This window comes from Cyprinus carpio, chromosome B17 (assembly GCF_018340385.1).
Source record: "Cyprinus carpio isolate SPL01 chromosome B17, ASM1834038v1, whole genome shotgun sequence".
NCBI lineage: Eukaryota > Metazoa > Chordata > Actinopteri > Cypriniformes > Cyprinidae > Cyprinus > Cyprinus carpio.
The window spans coordinates 21,503,162-21,521,797 of record NC_056613.1 but is presented as its reverse complement, the minus strand read 5'-3'; the positions used below and the strand labels follow the sequence as shown (position 1 = coordinate 21,521,797).

Here is an 18,636-nt window from a genome sequence, read left to right as displayed (position 1 = left end):
AAGGAAAAGATGTGGTAGAAAAAAAGTGTACAAGCAATTGGGATAACCGCACCCTGGAGAGGAGTGTGAAACAAAACCCATTCAAAAATGTGGGGGAGATTCACAAAGAGTGGACTGCAACTGGAGTCAGTGCTTCAAGAACCACTACGCACAGACGTATGCGTTTCAGCTGTCGCATTCCTTGTGTCAAGTCACTCTTGAACAACAGACAGCGTCAGAATGGGCTAAAGACAAAAAGGAATGGACTGCTGCTGATGGCTCTAAAGTTATGTGCTCTGATGAAAGTAAATTTTCAGGGTCCCAGAATCTGGAGGAAGAGAGGAGAGGCACACAATCCACGTTGCTTGAGGTCCAGTGTAAAGTTTCCACAGTCAGTGATGGTTTGGGGTGCCATGTCATCTGCTGGTGTTGGTCCACTGTGTTTTCTGAGGTCCAAGGTCAACGCATCCGTATACCAGGAAGTTTTAGAGCACTTCATGCTTCCTGCTGCTGACCAATTTTATGGAGATGCAGATTTCATTTTCCAACAGGACTTGGCCCCAGTACACAGTGCCAAAGCTACCAGTACCTGGTTTAAGGACCATGGTATCCCTATTCTTAATTGACCAGCAAACTCGCCTGACCTTAACCCCATAGAAAATCTATGGGGTATGCGGGATGCGATATGCCAGACCCAAGAATGCAGAAGAGCTGAAGGCCACTATCAGAGCAACCTGGGCTCTCATAACACCTGAGCAGTGCCACAGACTGATCGACTCCATGCCACGCCGCATTGCTGCAGTAATTCAGGCAAAAGGTGCCCCAACTAAGTATTGAGTGCTGTACATGCTCATACTTTTCATGTTCATACTTTTCAGTTGGCCAAGATTTCTAAAAATCCTTTCTTTGTATTGGTCTTAATTAATATTCAAATTTTCTGAGATACTGAAGTTGGGATTTTCCTTAGTTGTCAGTTATAATCATCAAAATTAAAAGAAATAAACATTTGAAATATATCAGTCTGTGCGTAATGAATGAATATAATATACAAGTTTCACTTTTTGAATGGAATTAGTGAAATAAATCAACTTTTTGATGATATTCTAATTATATGACCAGCACCTGTACATACATACATACTTATATTTAGCACTTTATAGCCGAAAATATCTGAGTGGATATTATTATTTTCAAATGGTTATTCGTTGCCAAATGGGTTTATTATTTGGTGGCAAATAAATAAATAAAGTAGGCCTATAGATTTAACAATTTATTATTGAAAATACCTGAATATAAACTGAGGAGAGATTATTATTTTTAATATTAAAGGAAAGCGTTGCCAAATGGGTTTATTATTTGGTGATTAAAAAAAATAAATGCATACATACATATATAGCCATAAAAGGATATATTTAACACTGTCAAATTTATAATCAAAAATACCCAACTATAACTGAGAGGGGATTATTATTTTCATAATAAAAAACAGGCGTTGCTCAGTTGGTTTATTAATCAATTTTTATTTAATTATTTTCTATGATCTGTTTTGCATTACAGGGTAAACTTAATTCGTTAATACGTGTTATTAAATATGCCTATTATTATCAGGAGTGTTTTTTTTGTTTTGCAGTTTAGCTGTGCCTCATCACAATTCATGCCTGTAAGAATCAGATTATCATTTCAAATGTTCAAAGCCTGGTGAGAGTTCACGAGTCTCTCTATCAAAGGGCGCTCTGCACTCTGTTGGTTCAGCAGCACAGTTCACAAAGCATTTTCCAATGAGCCGCACACAAAAAGACAGAACACAAAGTGAATGAATAGAAAGAATAATAAATGAGCTTTAAAGGTATTTAGCTTGCTAATTCACATAACTGTCCTATTAACATATGTTATTTATAAATGAGTGTTTTGTTTATATTAATGTATGAAAATATTTTTATTATTTATTTATACACTTAATATTTTATTTATTTGTCAACCATTTAAATTGTCTGTTTTGTATGCTGTTTGTCTATTTCGACATAACAAACATTAAAAACTATATCAAAATACATATTAAGTCGTACTTTTATTATGAAAAGTAAACCGGAAATTACCTATTTTGTCATACGTCGAGAGGCTGGAATCAGGAAGTGGGCTTGTGATGTACTATTTTGATTGAGCTCGTCGCTGTTCAACTATATAATTTACGTTAAAGTTAAAGTTCAAAATGGGGCTTTTTGGAAAAACACAAGAGAAACCACCGAAGGACCTCGTACGTTAACTGAAACGGGTGTTAACGGTTTATATTAAATGTTTTATTGTAAAAAATAGCGGGCCTATAAATATCTCGTTTGCCATACTTGTTGGTAACATGCTCGATTACGTAATGTCATTAAAAACGAAGCACTTTAAAAAGTTTGATTTAACTCTGTGGCCTGTACCTGGGTTGTTTTGGAGAACCATAATGATCAAATCGCCTTCACACGCCTGTTGTTGGTAAGGTAGCTGATCTCAAACTTTCTTCATCTCTTCTTCATAGATCAACGAATGGTCTCTCAAAATCAGGAAAGAAATGAGGGTCATTGACAGACAGATTCGAGGTGAGGTCCTAATGCAGTCTGTTCAGTTCGGTAACTGTATTTAACAGAAGTTATAATTGTGTATATATATTATATTTTTCCAAAGATATTCAAAGAGAGGAGGAGAAGGTGAAGAGATCGATCAAAGATGCTGCAAAGAAGGGCCAGAGAGATGTCTGCATCATCCTCGCCAAAGAGATGATTCACTCAAAGAAAGCCATCAACAAGCTGTACGCCTCCAAAGCTCAAATGAACTCCGTGCTGCTCAGTATGAAGAATCAGTTGTGTGAGTTTAGTTTTTATTTGGAGACCCAACAGTGTGCTCTGTAAATACACAGATGACGTGGATTCATGAAATGGACTTAAAAATGTGGCACATGCACGTGAAGTTCACTTCCCCAAAACCTTTTTGATTCTTGAATTTAATTGGCTGCAATCAAAAGTGCATTAAAGGAAAAAAGGGAAACAATGTGATGAAAAGAACATCATTTTAAGCATCTTGGTGGATGTGTTATGCTTTGGGTATATGTAGCTGCCATGCTGCATGTTACGCATTGGTTTTTCCATTACAGCTGTATTAAGAGTGGCTGGAGCCTTGCAGAAGAGCACAGAGGTCATGAAGGCCATGCACAGCCTGGTTAAAATCCCAGAGATCCAAGCCACCATGAGAGAACTCTCAAAAGAGATGATGAAGGTACGTACATGAACACTTCTTCTGATATTCTGCACAGGAATGTCTCCGTGAGCACATGTAACATCTCACACTACACAGGCTGGAATCATCGAGGAGATGCTGGAGGATACAATGGAAGGGATGGATGATGAGGAGGAAATGGAAGAAGCAGCGGAGGCTGAGGTGGACAAGATCCTCTTTGAGATTACAGCCGGTAAGAAACCACATAACAATCAGCCACACTATCAAAAAGTGATTATAAAAGATGGAAAAACAGTTGGGTAACAGGAAGTTACCTCATTACATACAGTGGAAAACGAATAAATCTAATGGAACATTTCATGACATTTTACAGTAAAATACTGTTACATTTACACTTTTGGAATTCCCAGAATTCACTGTGTGACAGTTCATATTTGATGGTTTTTACACTGAAATATCTGTTTTTCTTAGTAGTTATGTACATTCAGGTTTTGTGTTACATCTTGCATCGTTAAATATTTAATGAGTTATGTTAGGGTCATGTGTCAGTGTTATGTATTCACCTCAGCTTCTGGAAAAGATACTTATTTTGATTCTACTCATGGCTTTATCATTACCACCTGCACTAATAAAAAAAAAACACTAGCCTGTTTTCACCCAGACATTGCTAGTAAATTTCACAAATTATTACAAAGAAACGGCAGGAAGCACATTTATTAGACATGAAATTTTGAAGTAAAAGACTGAAATAGTATTTATATATAAAACATACTCTAATAATCATTTTATTTACTTTTAGTACTTCAGTAAGTTGGTATATTAATATTATATCAGTTTAATGAAATATGTACAGTATATTAAGTTCATAAAACCTAAAATATTGGTAACCACATCTGCCATTTTTTTTTTTTTTTTTTTTTTTTTTTTTTTACGCTTCCTACCGCACAAAGCATTTCATCATTTTCCACTCATGACATGAACCAAACATGAAACTATTGATTTTTTTTATAACAGGTGCACTTGGAAAAGCTCCCAGCAAAGTCACAGATGCCCTGCCTGAACCAGTGCCGGTTGGAGCCACGGCAGCCTCAGAAGAGGAAGAGGAAGAAGAAGAAAATATCGAGGAGATGCAGTCCCGGCTAGCAGCGCTGAGGAGCTAAAAGACCTGTGTTTTTACCCTTCAGCTCTATAGGCATAGACAACATATCTTACTTCCTCTGTAGCTTTTCTTACCCATGAAGACACTTTGGCACATTCAATTTAGCACTAAATTGAGACTTCACATAAAATGAACACACCTATATGGATAGTGGATATTAAAAATAAAATGAACTCTATATGACACACAATAAAGACCAGTGAAGTCAGATATTTAGTTGTTCTGTGGCAGCAGGTGGATGACTTTTTACTTAAGCCCATTTTATTTCTAGATATTCTGACTCCACTCATTTGAATCTATGCCTATAGTTTAGCAGCTTGTCCATGAATCAGTTGTGCAGTGGTGTCATATCAGTGTTGGTCATAATCGTTTGGTCTCTGTTTTCGAATTTGCAGTTTTATCTCAAGCCTTATTTAGGCTCAGTGAATAGTTCTTTCCTATATCTGGTAAATTGTTTTTTACTGAGTAGGTAGACAGATTCATGGAAGCCATTACTTGTAAATCTTGTACAAATACTGAACATAAAAATATATCTGTCTGCATTGTTATTTTGTAAGTGAAGTTGTCGGCAAGTTCTAAAACAGGCCTTCGGAAGAAAGGAATGGTTGTGCTCGATAACTGACTGGCTTTTACACGCCAGGTCTTTCAGACTTCTACGAGCTGATCGCATTTCTGTCTTTGTTTCTGCTACTTTTGGACTTTTGTTATGGTTTAAATGCACATATATCTTTGTATGTTGTTAATTATGAGTATTTTTTATTAAGCCTTTGCTTTTAGATGACTGAAATGCTTACAGATGTTCCCCTGATGATTCAAATGGCTGACAATTTATGTTACAGTGTCTTCTATGTTATATTTTAATTTGAATATCAGCTGAATAGTCAGTTTGCTATAATTACTCTTTGTGCATTCGGACTTTATAGTTAGTTTTGGCATGACCAATTAATATCTGCTTATTTGGCATAAGTTGTGCTCTCTGGAGTGACAAGTACATAGATTTTGTACAGATCCAGGCACAGTATGTTGCTGAATGAACCAAACTGATTGTTCCGCTTCATTTCAGATCTTTGCTGTTGTAGAAAAACATTCACATCTGCACAAAACTGTGTTTTGTAAAGTGGAAAAATGTGTTGATAACACTAATAAAAATTTTACAAGCAAAAGAAATACATTTCTTAACACTGTTGAAACCGATGTTGTAAACTATTAGGATCTCACAAGTCATAATTTAGCATAGCATTAGGGTTTTTACAGTAACGGTAACATATCTCATTGTTATTAACTGTTATGATCTGCTGCTTTAGCAGGATCTTTTGGGATTCTCAGAGGGTTATTTTACTTCCCTCAGTCTCTCTCCTTTTGACTCCCTCTCTGTCCACTCATCCACAGCTTTGTGAAGGAAACCTGATCTTTTGGGTGTCTTTTGACTGAATCTAGGTTACTTCTCTATAGAAGCTCTGTGTATTTCACAAAGACAGACGTCTGAGCTTGAATAAGCGAGTTTAGAGTATTATAACCATACAAGTATGATTCAAACGGTATGCTTTTGCAGCTTGTTGTCAGAAGATTATTTAACCCCTTAACTGTCACCGACCCACCTGTGGGACGCTTGGCGCTCTTTATTTTTGTTGTCCTTTTTCTCTATAAAATCTTTTGGTAATCATCATAAATTATATATCAAGATTCATCCTGTGAAAACCATTTTGAAATCGGACATTGCGTTACCATGGAAATGGTACTTTAAAATCTTATGGCGACCCCACCCCCCCCCCCCCCCCCCTTAGTGGGCAGTGTCAAGTGTCATATTACAAAAGACAACATATTACAGTCTTTTATAATCAAAACTTTTTATAATCTTGGCAACAAACATATCATTGGAAATGTCTGAGTCTCAGGATTCCGTATGTGGTGGTTATTTTGAGATAGAAGTAAAATTGACAGAGAAATCTAGGGAAAAATTCATTAAAATTCAAAGGAGTTTTGATGGCTCCCGGTGGCTGTTTGTGGTATGACGCCCTAAATAAAATCTCACAGGAACCTCAATTTTTTTAATATCAACTTCAAATTTGGAACATAACTTATTTAGACACAAGGCTTTAATTTTATACCAATTTTAGAGTAAAACCTGTTATGTAAAATATTTATAATAAATAAAATTAATATAGCGCATTTTATTTACAGTACATTTAAACTTCTATAACTTTTTAATACTTTAATTTTTTGAAAAATCTGCTAATTTTCTTCTTTAAAAAGAGACCAACCTTAGGTCTATATTCCAAAGTGTTCATAAATTACAACAATTTAAGTTTGGATAGTGCACTTTAATGCCTCTTTTAAATAATGGGGGGTGACAGTTAAAGGGTTAAAAGAGTTGATTTGTTCTGTACAGTTTTGTTAGAGAAACCTTATGAGCTTCCTACCCAGGCAGCATTTGTAGGCGTCATGTGACATTATCTGTCTACCTTAACCGCGTCTGAGGCACATTAAAATGCTGTCTGCTTAGGCAGCTCGCTTGGTTTTTAAACCATTTCAATTACTTATGTGTCGTGTGTTATTTTTGTCTTTTATGTTTATTATTTTTGTCCATTATCTATAACCCACATGTTCGGAGCAGAGCGCCTGCGCTGACGCGTCTGTAATAAACGCCGACAACAGTCTCGAGGAAAACTCCTCCCTGTTGACAACGCGCCGCTCTCACAAGCGCAATGGTCTCCTGGATTATTTCTAGGCTTGTGGTGTAAGTCTTTATTCTGCTCTTGTAAAGCATTTTCATGGGGTTGCATGAAAATTCAGTGCGTAATCTTTATATGTATATGTTGTTTTCCCGAATTTTTAATGCGAAAACGCAAGGGTTTCTAGGGAACCTCTTAATTCTAGTCAGAATGAAATCACATATGGTTATGTATATCAGGCCTGATTTGTCCTTTTGATTATTATGTTTACATGTTGAAAGGCTATTACAAAGGTTACCTTAGGTTACTGTACGCTTGCAAGCTAATGGATATTGCTGGTTCTCCAAAATAAGAATCTGACACCAAGTGAATTATGCAGGATATAGCTTAGCTTTTGAAGCCATTCGTTTTATGTAACACTTTTAATTGCAGAATTCTGAATTTAGTGGAAATGCACAATGTAGGAGTCATTGTTCGGAGTCGTGCATACAGTAGAGCAGCTTTGATGTGTCATAAAGACAATGGGTCTCATGGTCACTTAAGTGTTTTTCAGTATTAGGTTTATTTTTTCATTGTCGGAGTTTTATTTAATTGACGAGCGCATTTTGATGTATGTATCCTAAATGTATTTTTTTTAATTAACGCTTCAGTCAATCCTCTTTGCTGTGCGTGCAAAATCTTTAAATAGCCGTTCAATTCATTTTAGATCACAATATCCGATGACATTGCACATTTGCCAACACTTGTGCTGTAAACTAGCTGTGTTGAGTCTAAATATAGACAACAAACCGGTGTTTTTGCTTGGCGTGCCCTAGATAGTGTGCAGTGCGCTCTGTTTAGTGCACTGTTGTTTTGTGGGACCCTGACGGTGTTGTGGTGGCTCTGGATTGGGTTTGTGGGTCGGTCATTTGATCGGGTCCGAGGCGCAGCTGTTGCTGGGCTGGAGAAAGAGGGGACACTGGAATAGTGCTGAAGTGAAATGCTTAAACACAGGTGCAGGGCACTTCTTTTGGTTATCTAGCACTTTCCAGTCACCCATTTAACCCATACAGCCGTGCAAACGGTATTCGTTCCGTCCCATTTGCTTCTGATCTTTTCTTTGCGCCCTTGACCAGCGTTCACTTGTCAGGTCTATTTTTATCAAGCATGCAGAATGTAAATCTGGAATATAAACGGGGTCGTGCAGATATGCCGCCTGTTTACGTGCGACACTGGCGTTACAACAGACGAGAACTGGAAAAAATAATATTCTGGGCTGATCAAATCAGACTCCAGGCCTACTAAAGGGCCTTTATCTCAAATATCAATAATGGAAAGGGAGTGGAGGGTTTCCTTTCAGGGAAGTGGTGGGCCTTGATGGGAATTATTAGTGGCCATTGTTATGTCATTTTGTAAAACTGACATCATGTAACACTTGTCCGTAATAAACCCTAACCCTAACTGTTTTCTGAAGAGATTTGAGTATATATGCACAGGGTTGATAAAAAGCATTTGCTGTATTTTGTGTATTATTTTTTTATTAAGTGTATTATTGAATGTCAGTAATCCACTGGTATTGGCCAGGAAAAAAAAATCAAATCAGTTAAATGGCAAAAGTTAAATTAAATCAATTCTATAGCAGGGCATGTGGGGTATACACTATTCGGGGTAAGTTGTCACTGGTGGAACTTGCTGTTTATTTACACTGATCTGTGAACAAGATACATTTGATATTTTAAATTACAATAAAATATTAAGTAATCAATAAATGAAATATGGGACAAAACTACTTAAATGTATTATAAGCTATTTTAAAGAGTATTTACAGTACTTCTACTTTATTGACTATTCTATTTATTATTTAATAAATGAAATGTAATAATTCATTAAGCTACATATAGGCAACATACTGTTATTTGGCCAACAGAAATTATAATTAATGAAATAAAATTATACTGTATATTTTAAAATACAACATACCCTTGACCTATTTCAATTGTTTTCTGCTTATTTATCTTGTGCATGATTGTTGCATTTCTTACAGGCTCATATTTGGCACCCTTTACCCGGCATACTCCTCATATAAAGCTGTTAAATCAAAAGATGTGAGAGAATATGTAAGTACAGCTCTGCTATATTTCCATCAGTTGAGCTCATTAACCTTATTGTTTATTTGCCTGCTGATTCTGTAAACTGTTTCAAACAGGTGAAATGGATGATGTACTGGATAATATTTGCACTTTTTACTACAGTTGAAGTGATTACTGATATCTTTTTGTGCTGGTGAGTACAATGTGCCATTGCATTCATCATGTCTTTTTGTTAGGAATTACTCATATTTTTATTTCTGCTGATGCATGTGGGCGGTAACCAGCATGACATATGAGTGTATGATTGTCTTTATTGCTTTTGAAGGCTCCCATTCTACTATGAACTCAAAATCGCCTTTGTGGTGTGGTTACTTTCCCCGTACACAAAGGGATCCAGTGTGCTGTATAGAAAATTTGTCCACCCTACACTGTCCTCCAAGGAGAAGGTACAGTATTTGATGTGATTTTTTTCTTTTGATGTGATGATCTATTTATTTTTATCCTGTCTAGGCTGACAAAATATTCAAAGAGAGCTTTCACTAATGCATATATATTCTAATATTTTAAATGTTTAACAAACTAGCAAATATCTTTCTTAACAGCTGTGAATAATTCTCAGCTCACCAGTGTTTTATAATGCTAAGAAACTGAATCGTTGGAGTTTAGGAGGAAGAACTTTTGACTCCTTTTCCTGTAACCTTTTTGAGTTGATTTTCCTGGTTGACCGAGGATGAGCGGTGTTAAGGAAATGGTACTGTTATTTTCCACAGTCTTTCCTCTGCTTTTTATTCTTAGGGCAGGAAATTCGTCAGGAGTACACACTAAGGGCAAATGGATATGACAAACACAAAACACTGACAACAGAGAGAAAATGAAAACTCATAACATTTAATCCTTTAGCAGACACTTTTATCCAAAGCGACTTACAAATGAGGACAATGGAAGCAATCAAAATCAACAAAAGAGCAATGATAAAAAAAAAGTTCTTCATAAAAAGTTGTTCAAAAATGATGCTGATCTGGAAGTGTATAACAGAATGAAACAGTACCATTCTTCATACAGCTGCTGTGAAATGTTCTTTATGACTCTTTCTTAGGACATCGATGAATACCTTTGCCAAGCAAAAGATAAAAGCTACGACACCCTGATGCATTTTGGAAGGAAAGGTCTGAATGTGGCGGCAACAGCCGCAGTAATGGCTGCCACTAAGGTAGTAATCTAATACTGTTAGAGGAAATGGCACTTTCCTTGAAAACAGTACAAAGGCTGTCACTCTGTTACTAAAATCTGTTATCAAAATTACCAGAATTTGTTACTAAAATTCCCAAAATCTGCATATAGATTTGAGTGGTTTCATTTTTGTCTAGCAAGAAACAATAAATAAACATAAGTGCATGCATACATAATATATAAATAAACAAATAAATAACATTTTTAACTAATTAAAGTGGTAACAGCGTAACAGCCTAAATTAAGCAATGTCTCCGTAAAGCCCAGCTACTTTGGGGAAAAATGGCTTTGGGACAATATTGGTTTGTAGATATAAATGAAAGAAAAATATTTATTTGATGTTTTCTTCTTATAATAAATCTGGTAACAGGGTTGAATAGTCGAGCTTGACAATGCACTAAACACATGTTTTTTAAACAGAGAAATCAGGATTCCGCATCTATAATAAACTGAATTATTAATTTAAAAGATGTAAAAAAAATTAATTATGAGTTTAATTGTTTAGGCTTGATATGTTTATCCAGTAGTTCTAACTCCAAGGAACATGGGATTTATTGCTTAAATGTATCAGTTTGATATATAACTTTTGGGTGTAGTTTACATATCCCTTATTGACTGGTTGTTAGTTTATTTTAGATAATATGTGTTTCTTTTGAAGTTAATGTTTACTATATTTATGACTTATTATAATTTAAGCCGATGGCATAAACAAAACATATTCCACATCTTAAGGCTAATTTTTATAAACAAAACAGATTGTTGATGATACAAAACACAGCATGACAGTATTTCGACCATCTTAAGGAGTTCCATCTGACTCTCCATGTCCTCGATCCAGGGCCAAGGCGTTCTCTCCGAGCGACTCCGCAGCTTCAGCATGCAGGACCTGTCATCTTTCCAGGCAGAGGGCCAGGCAAAGAATGCAAGTTCTGTAACTACTCAACCTGCAGCCACGCAGCACAGAACACGCACCATGATGCGCAGCAAATCAGAGACGGGTTACAGCAAGGGTAAGCAAAGCCAAGCCGAATGATCAGTGCTGTATTTCTCCTAACCCTTTGAAGAAGATCCTACTGTCAGCCAATCAGATTTCTGCTAATCCTGTCTGGTTCAACTGCTTCTCTCAATCATCCTTTACATGCAATTAATTCTTAACTTGAATGTTGCAGCTCTGCTAATTTCCTGGGTAAATGTTTAATTAGGAAATTGTTTATAATTCTCTAGTCTTTACCTATTGCGTATTACTGTGATTCAGTGAAAGGATCATAGAGAAGCATGTATTTCTCTTAACAGATAGTTCACCCGAAAAAAGAAAATTCATGTTGTTTCAAACCCATATGAGTTTCTTTCTTCCGTGGAGCACAAAAAAAAATATTTGGCAGAATGTTCCTGCTGCTCCTTTCCATACAATTCAAGAGCATGACAACGAGTTGTTCAAAAATGCTTCAAAATGTTGTAGAAAAAGATCCAAAAAGTACCCACACAAATTGTCTGAAACATTCCAAGTGCTCTGTAGTCATGCAATGGCTTAAGGAACAGAATGAAATTGTCACTCCCACTCTAGCTCTCAAATCTCATTTACGTCTGCACACATTTACATATAAGGCAAATCAGGGCAAATTGCACCATCATAGAAGTTAAACCTGTTTTTATTGTGTGTCTATGTGTGTGTGTGTTTGTCTGAACAGGCCTATGCTATTCCAGTTACACATGTGAAAACACACTTTAGGAATGAGAGGATGTATCAGAAAAAGTTGCTTTCCCCTGCACCAATCATTTTTAGCAGTATTGTCCTTCACAAAGTGTCAAAACTGACTATAGTAACTAAAAATTTACTGTCGTTTAGCTTTACATGATTTTTGAGTCTTCCATAATGACATCTAGCCTATAATGGATAATGCATAAAAACACTTGGCTCATTATTCAAATATATTCAGAGTAGAGAGTATAAGTGCAGTTGGAGTCACAGTTTGTTTTGATGTGCTGTTGTAATGGAACAGGCCATGATTTTGACATGACCGAATATGAGATGTTGAACTTGGAGCAATATGCCCCCATTGAGACTCCTGGTCCGCTGACACCTACACCTACACCGGCCCCATCCCAGCCCACTCTGTCTCAACCTGAGCCCACGACTCCTGAATCCTTCCAGGATAAATCCGCATCCCAACCCGTAGCCTCAGAGGAGCCTCAGGAGGAGGAATTTGCCTCATCTGCTTCAGTCCAATTCAGATTTAAGAGGCGTGCCCCTGAGGTACACCTGTTTTCTGATGGTTAGCTGTTGACTTGCCTGGCTGCAGTGAGCTAACTGTAAGCTTGTTGTGACTAACCCACTTAAATCACTAACCTGTGCTGCTGTTCACCGGCAAAAGTCAGCTGAGTGAGTCTCTGAGTGAGTCTGACACTCTCACCTCCGGTCACGACTAGCATTCGGTTACGGTGAGTCATAGAGAGACGTGGCTGTCTAAAACGGCAGGGAAAGATGATTTAAGACTCTTTGATGGATGAGAGACATTGTTACACAAGTGAATGTGTTTGTAAGATAAATATAAGACTTATTCTCTCAAAAGGTCAGGTTTGAAAATGCTAGCTACTTAGCTGACAAATTTTTGTTATTGAATAACTTTTGTTATTGTCTCTTATTATTGATCTTTTCTGCTGGTAAAAGGTTCTTTATAGTGGAAAAGGTTATTTGGATTATTAAAATGCCACTCTAAGAAAAAAAGAAAAAAAAAAACGTTCACTGAGAGGAACTGAAATGTTATAGCATCACTGTGAAAAACCCCTTTTGGTTTTTAAGAGTGTTAGAGTAATGTTTGATATATGAACCTTTGTAATAATTTCTTACTGTTTAAAACTGTTTATTTCATCAGAATTATTGCACTTTTACACAAGTACAAATCAAGAGAATCTCAACTTGCAGATTTAGTCACAGCAAACAGTCCAAATGAAAGTAAACCACTGGGTAAAAGATTTATCGATTTGAAAGAAAAGCTTGTTTCAGGAAAAATAATAAACAGTATTCTTCATATTGCATATGATTATGCTTAATAAATAGTGTGAAGCAAGATTAAATCATGACTAAAATCATGGTGCAGCCCTGTCTTGATTCTGCTGTATTCTTGTTTATCTCTGTAAAGATGCTTTGTCACAAACTGTATTGTATAAAGTGCTGTAGAAATAGTGACTTGACTTGACCACCCCCTTGCAGTGGACCATATTTTGTTGTGGTAGTGCTGTTGGGGTCTCCAGAAGCTGTCAGCTGACCAGGAATTAAATGGGATGGAATTTCATTTGTAGATGTTGGTCAGTAGCCCTGGCCTAAAGAACTGAGTTTGCTTATTACAAGATTTGTCTGATGTGAACCATGGCCTAAACAAAACAAAAACTCCCAGCATTATGTTGACTTGCATAATGCTGGGAGAGCTACACAGGCATCTCTCAAGGCCATGATGTTCATTACTTCACTGTAATTGTCTATAAATGGAGACAGTTCAGCACTGTTGTGACTCTTACGAGTGAATGTCCTGTGACAATGACTGCAAAAATGCCATAGTGTCATACTTTAATTTATTTCAACATTCCTGTAGTTAAGATCGCGCTGCTGTCTTTTACAGATGTGATGAAGGACAAGAGTAGCATCTAAAACCACACTACAATAAAAACATTTAGGAAAAAAAGACGTAAAATTTCTCTTGTGTGTGTAGGAGCACTTTAAGGAACTCACAGTTCTAACTCTCTTTCTTGTAATTGTGATTTTATATCTGAAAATTTAGACTATTTCTTGTATTAGTGATTTTATATCTCGTTATAGCGTTTATTTTTCACAATGCTGACATTTTTCATATAATTTCTTACAATGACTCTATATTCTGCAAATACTTTACTTGTAAGTGTGAATATATTTTGTAATTGCAGTTTTATCTCACAACTGTGAATTTGTTTCACAATCTTTTTTGGATATTTCAACGTTAATTCTTGTAATTTTATGTAATAATATCCTACAATTTTTACTTTATATCTTGTAATTGTGACTTTGTTATATAATTGCATTTTTCTTGTAATTTCAACTTTAATTCTTGTAATTGTGACTATATCCAACAATTTTGATCTTATTTCTTGTAATTGTGACTTTGTTATATAATTGCATTTTTCTTGTAATTTCAACTTTAATTCTTGTAATTGTGACTATATCCAACAATTTTGATCTTATTTCTTGTAATTGTGACTTTGTTATATAATTGCATTTTTCTTGTAATTTCAACTTTAATTCTTGTAACTGTGACTATATCCAACAATTTTGATCTTATTTCTTGTAATTGCGACTTTGTTATATAACTACAACATTTTTTTTTGTAATTTCAACTTTAATTCTTGTAATTGTGACTATATCCAACAATTTTGATCTTATTTCTTGTAATTGTGACTTTGTTATATAATTGCATTTTTCTTGTAATTTCAACTTTAATTCTTGTAATTGTGAGTATATCCAACCATTTTGATCTTATTTCTTGTAATTGCGACTTTGTTATATAACTACAACATCTTTTTTGTAATTTCAACTTTAATTTTTGTAATTGTGACTATATCCAACAATTTTGATCTTATTTCTTGTAATTTTGACTTTGTTATATAACTACAGCATCTTTTTTGTAATTTCAACTTTAATTCTTGTAATTGTGACTATATCCAACAATTTTGATCTTATTTTTGTAATTGTGACCTTGTTATATAACGACAACATCATTTTTGTAATTTCAACTTTAATTCTTAATTTTGACTTTATTTCTTGTAATTGCAACTTTGTTTCTCAATTGCGACATCTTTATTGTAATTTTGACTTTATTTCTTGTAATTGTGACTTTGTCTCACAATTCTTAATCTCATAATCACTCAATTCTGGCTTTATATCTCACAATCACTTTATTTAGATTTTAATTATTTATAAATAAACTTCACAATTACATTATTTTTTTACTCGGATACCATGTCTACACTGGCCTGGACTGTTGTTGCATCACAACACCTTGAGGCTGTCTACACTAAACGCGTCAAAGTGAAAGTTCCAAATGCATTTCGTCCTGTCGTCGGTAGTAGCGCAAATGTGTAGAGTATGTCAGAAATAAAATGGGGCTTTAATTTACTGTCTGTGTCTCATCCAATGTGGAGAGTATCATTGATTATAATGGGTTTACTTTGATTTTGTTGCATCGCTTGTGTCAGATGTAGACACTATGGGAGAAATAGGCTTCCACAGATTAATAATACTTAATGTTTAATTTTGTTTTGCTTTTTGCTTTGTTTTGTGTGTACATCATTTTATTCTTACATGAACCAAAGCTAGTGGACTAGTTTAACCCTTGAGTATACCACAAACACAACCAACCTAACTCACTAAAAACAGGCCTTTGTACACAGAGCATGTTAAGTCATGCATTCTCAAATCGTGTTTGTCTTTCCAAAGACTGACACATCACAGAAATATACATGTCCTTGCGCATATTGACCTGATCATGTGATCATGTTTATTTGTGGACAGTAAACATGAAGTGTGCATCGCTCTCTGATTTGACCTCCTGGTTTACTGATTGACTCGTTCATTTTCATTTGTTCTCACATACCTCTTCTTTCTCTCTCAGCCTCCTCCTAGAATCCTAAGACCAGTCACCCGATCCAGATCAAAGAACACCCTCTCTTCAGACACTGAAGCCATGTGACTGTGCAAATGCTCCGAGAGCGCTTTAGCTGTCTAACCTGCAACACGAGGAGACGCAACAAGAGAAGGCAGAGAGAGAGAGAAAAAAACGGAATGCAGCCAAAATGTTGAAATATTCAAAAGCAGCCTTGCTCTGTAATGAGGTAACCAAAGCGATGAGCAAACTTTCGCTTCTGATCTTTGACACTCAAGGGGGAGGGGATTCACTTAGGTAACACATTCATGTGCATACTGCTGCTCTGAGATTCTTTGGGGGTTATTAAAATTATTTTGTATATATTTCTGTTATGTTTGAGTGTAGACTGTTTGATTTCTTGGTGTGATTTTGGGAGAAACAAATGCATGCATGTCCCTCTGGGTCACCCAACCATAATCACTTCACACAGTCATAATACTTACTGTCTATGAGCATATTTTATTTTTAGGGGGACTACACTCATTTTGGATCGCCCAAAGCCCCCTTAACAACTACTGAGTAGCAAGGTGTTTCCGAATCAGCCTTTCTTAGAGCACTAGTTCTTAGTGAAAAAGTTCTGCACTGATGTGGTAGGTGTGTTTGACATTGCATTGCATTTATTTCATAATTTACGTATCAATAAATGCAAAGGATCATCTGTACATAGGGAGTTTTTAATAAAAGCTTTAATAAAAGGTATTAACCACAATACCTGACATGATTTAAAATAGATGGACAAAGTGCAATGAATTTTACACTTCTTTAAAGCTTTCAATAGTTCAGCTATAAACTTAAAATATTGTGCTGTAACTTCAAATATTAGATATTAGATAGTTAATCAATATCCATCGTGTTAAAAATGCACTAGAAACTTTCCTAGACACAAAGAGTTAATAGGTTGATATTTGTTTATGGAAATTCTTACTTTAATTTTTTTAGTCATGTACAGTATTTTTATCATTTCAAAACTCTGCACTGTTTGATCAACAAGTAATCTAAAACTGAATATTTTCTGTTATTTCCTAGCTGGCTTCTCAAACGTCTTCAGTTGCTTGATGTTGCATGTATTCACGTTGACAGTTTGAATGTGTCTCACATTTTTGGCCTCCGCTTTCTGAACGTGTTCAGTATTAAAGTACCTTATCAGAGATGAAGCAGGCATTAGTGGTGATTTGGTACAACACAAAGCTGGTCCTTTAGTCAGTGTAGTCATTTTACTTTTGTAGCAGTTACACAATATGAGGAGAAAAAGTGTCTGAAAACACTGCAAAACTCACAGTTTGCTGTTGTATCATTCCTGTGTTGAAGTAACTATCAAAACACATACTGTAGCTGAATCTTAGAACATGCTATATTTAGAAAGCTTTCACAATGTGTTTTATACTGTGAAAATGATGACAATCCTAATCTCATAAACGTTTTGTCAGATGACAGATTTTATGTATTTGAGATCTTGTAGCTGTTCTAAAGATTATATCAAACTTCACAGACAAAATATCTGGCTCAGGAACTGTTTTTGTCATTTTATCACAATTTCATTTAGACTTGTGATTATATTATCTTCAGTGTAAACTTAAAAAGTCATTGGAATAGTGATAATCTGGTTGGCTTTGTGTTTCCAGTATTTACAGTGAGATTAAAATGCAGCATTTTCTCTATGTGAAATGGTATGACTCTGTGTGGAACCATCTTTGGCCTTCTTCATCATATAAAAACATCTGACTGTTGCTTCTTTGAATATTCAGGTCATTAAAGGCACAACCTTTGAAATTTCATACTATGTGAAAAGCAGTTTAGTTGTGGATTTAGGTGTTCTGTCATTCAGCTATTTATGAACTTAGCCCATTTTAATATCAACAAAATGGTGTAAATTATGAATCTCTTGGAGTACCATCTGGATTGTCAGTTTTTGAATATGAAAGTGAGGCATAGATATGCATGCTTAATCATGTCGGATGAAGATGTGTTTTTAAATTCAGGGACTTAAGTAGAGGCTGCGCCTTTAAAGACTTAAAAAGTCCTGGCTAGCTGTTAAAACCATTTGAAACTGAACAGTCATGTATTTTTGAGTTGTGTGTGCCAGGTTGTTCAGATTAGGAGAGTCAAAATGTCTTTTCACTATCCTCTTAAATCATAACGGCTTGCAGTATCTCCATAAAAAAAAATATTTCCATATTCCACAGCTGTCATATCTGGCAGGCCAGAATATACTGTCTCATTGTTCAAAGTCCTTTATTGAATAAATCTTGAGTGATAAAGACAGAAGTTGATGTTAAAGAGTGAAATGTTCTCTGTTTAAAAACAATGTATTGGCATTCAGCAATTAAAAGGTGAATGTGAAACAAGTCTTGTGAGTTATTTAATTTCCAAAAAACAATATGAACCTTTATTTACGTCCATGATCTAGTCTAAATAATAATTACAAATAAAACAATAAATTGTATAATCTATATTATGCTTTTTTTTTATTTTGTTGTACTAAAATAAATTAGTTTTAGCAAAAACTTGGACTCATAAAGTGAATGTTTGTTTATAAAATCAGTTAATTTGTTATGAATTTTCAAGGTTTATAATAATTAATATAAAATGTATAGTTTATAATATAAAAAAAATATATTTAAATTAATTTCTTATATCAA

The 18,636-nt window shown here is 35.2% G+C and overlaps 2 protein-coding genes across 2 annotated transcripts; both read left to right on the top strand.

The window, feature by feature from the left end:
- Nucleotides 1-2,073: 2,073 nt before the first annotated feature.
- On the top strand, nucleotides 2,074-5,521 carry chmp3 (charged multivesicular body protein 3). Its single transcript, XM_042742798.1, has 6 exons — nucleotides 2,074-2,233; nucleotides 2,501-2,561; nucleotides 2,647-2,826; nucleotides 3,113-3,234; nucleotides 3,313-3,427; nucleotides 4,210-5,521. The coding sequence occupies exons 1-6, from the start codon at nucleotides 2,189-2,191 to the stop codon at nucleotides 4,353-4,355; spliced, it is 669 nt and encodes a 222-aa protein (XP_042598732.1). The 5' UTR covers nucleotides 2,074-2,188; the 3' UTR covers nucleotides 4,356-5,521.
- Nucleotides 5,522-6,742: 1,221 nt separating this feature from the next.
- LOC109107636 (receptor expression-enhancing protein 1-like) lies at nucleotides 6,743-18,339 on the top strand. The gene is made up of 8 exons (XM_042742797.1): nucleotides 6,743-7,091; nucleotides 9,050-9,122; nucleotides 9,212-9,288; nucleotides 9,421-9,541; nucleotides 10,192-10,305; nucleotides 11,164-11,335; nucleotides 12,326-12,579; nucleotides 15,965-18,339. The coding sequence occupies exons 1-8, from the start codon at nucleotides 7,060-7,062 to the stop codon at nucleotides 16,040-16,042; spliced, it is 921 nt and encodes a 306-aa protein (XP_042598731.1). The 5' UTR covers nucleotides 6,743-7,059; the 3' UTR covers nucleotides 16,043-18,339.
- The last annotated feature ends 297 nt before the right edge of the window (nucleotides 18,340-18,636 follow it).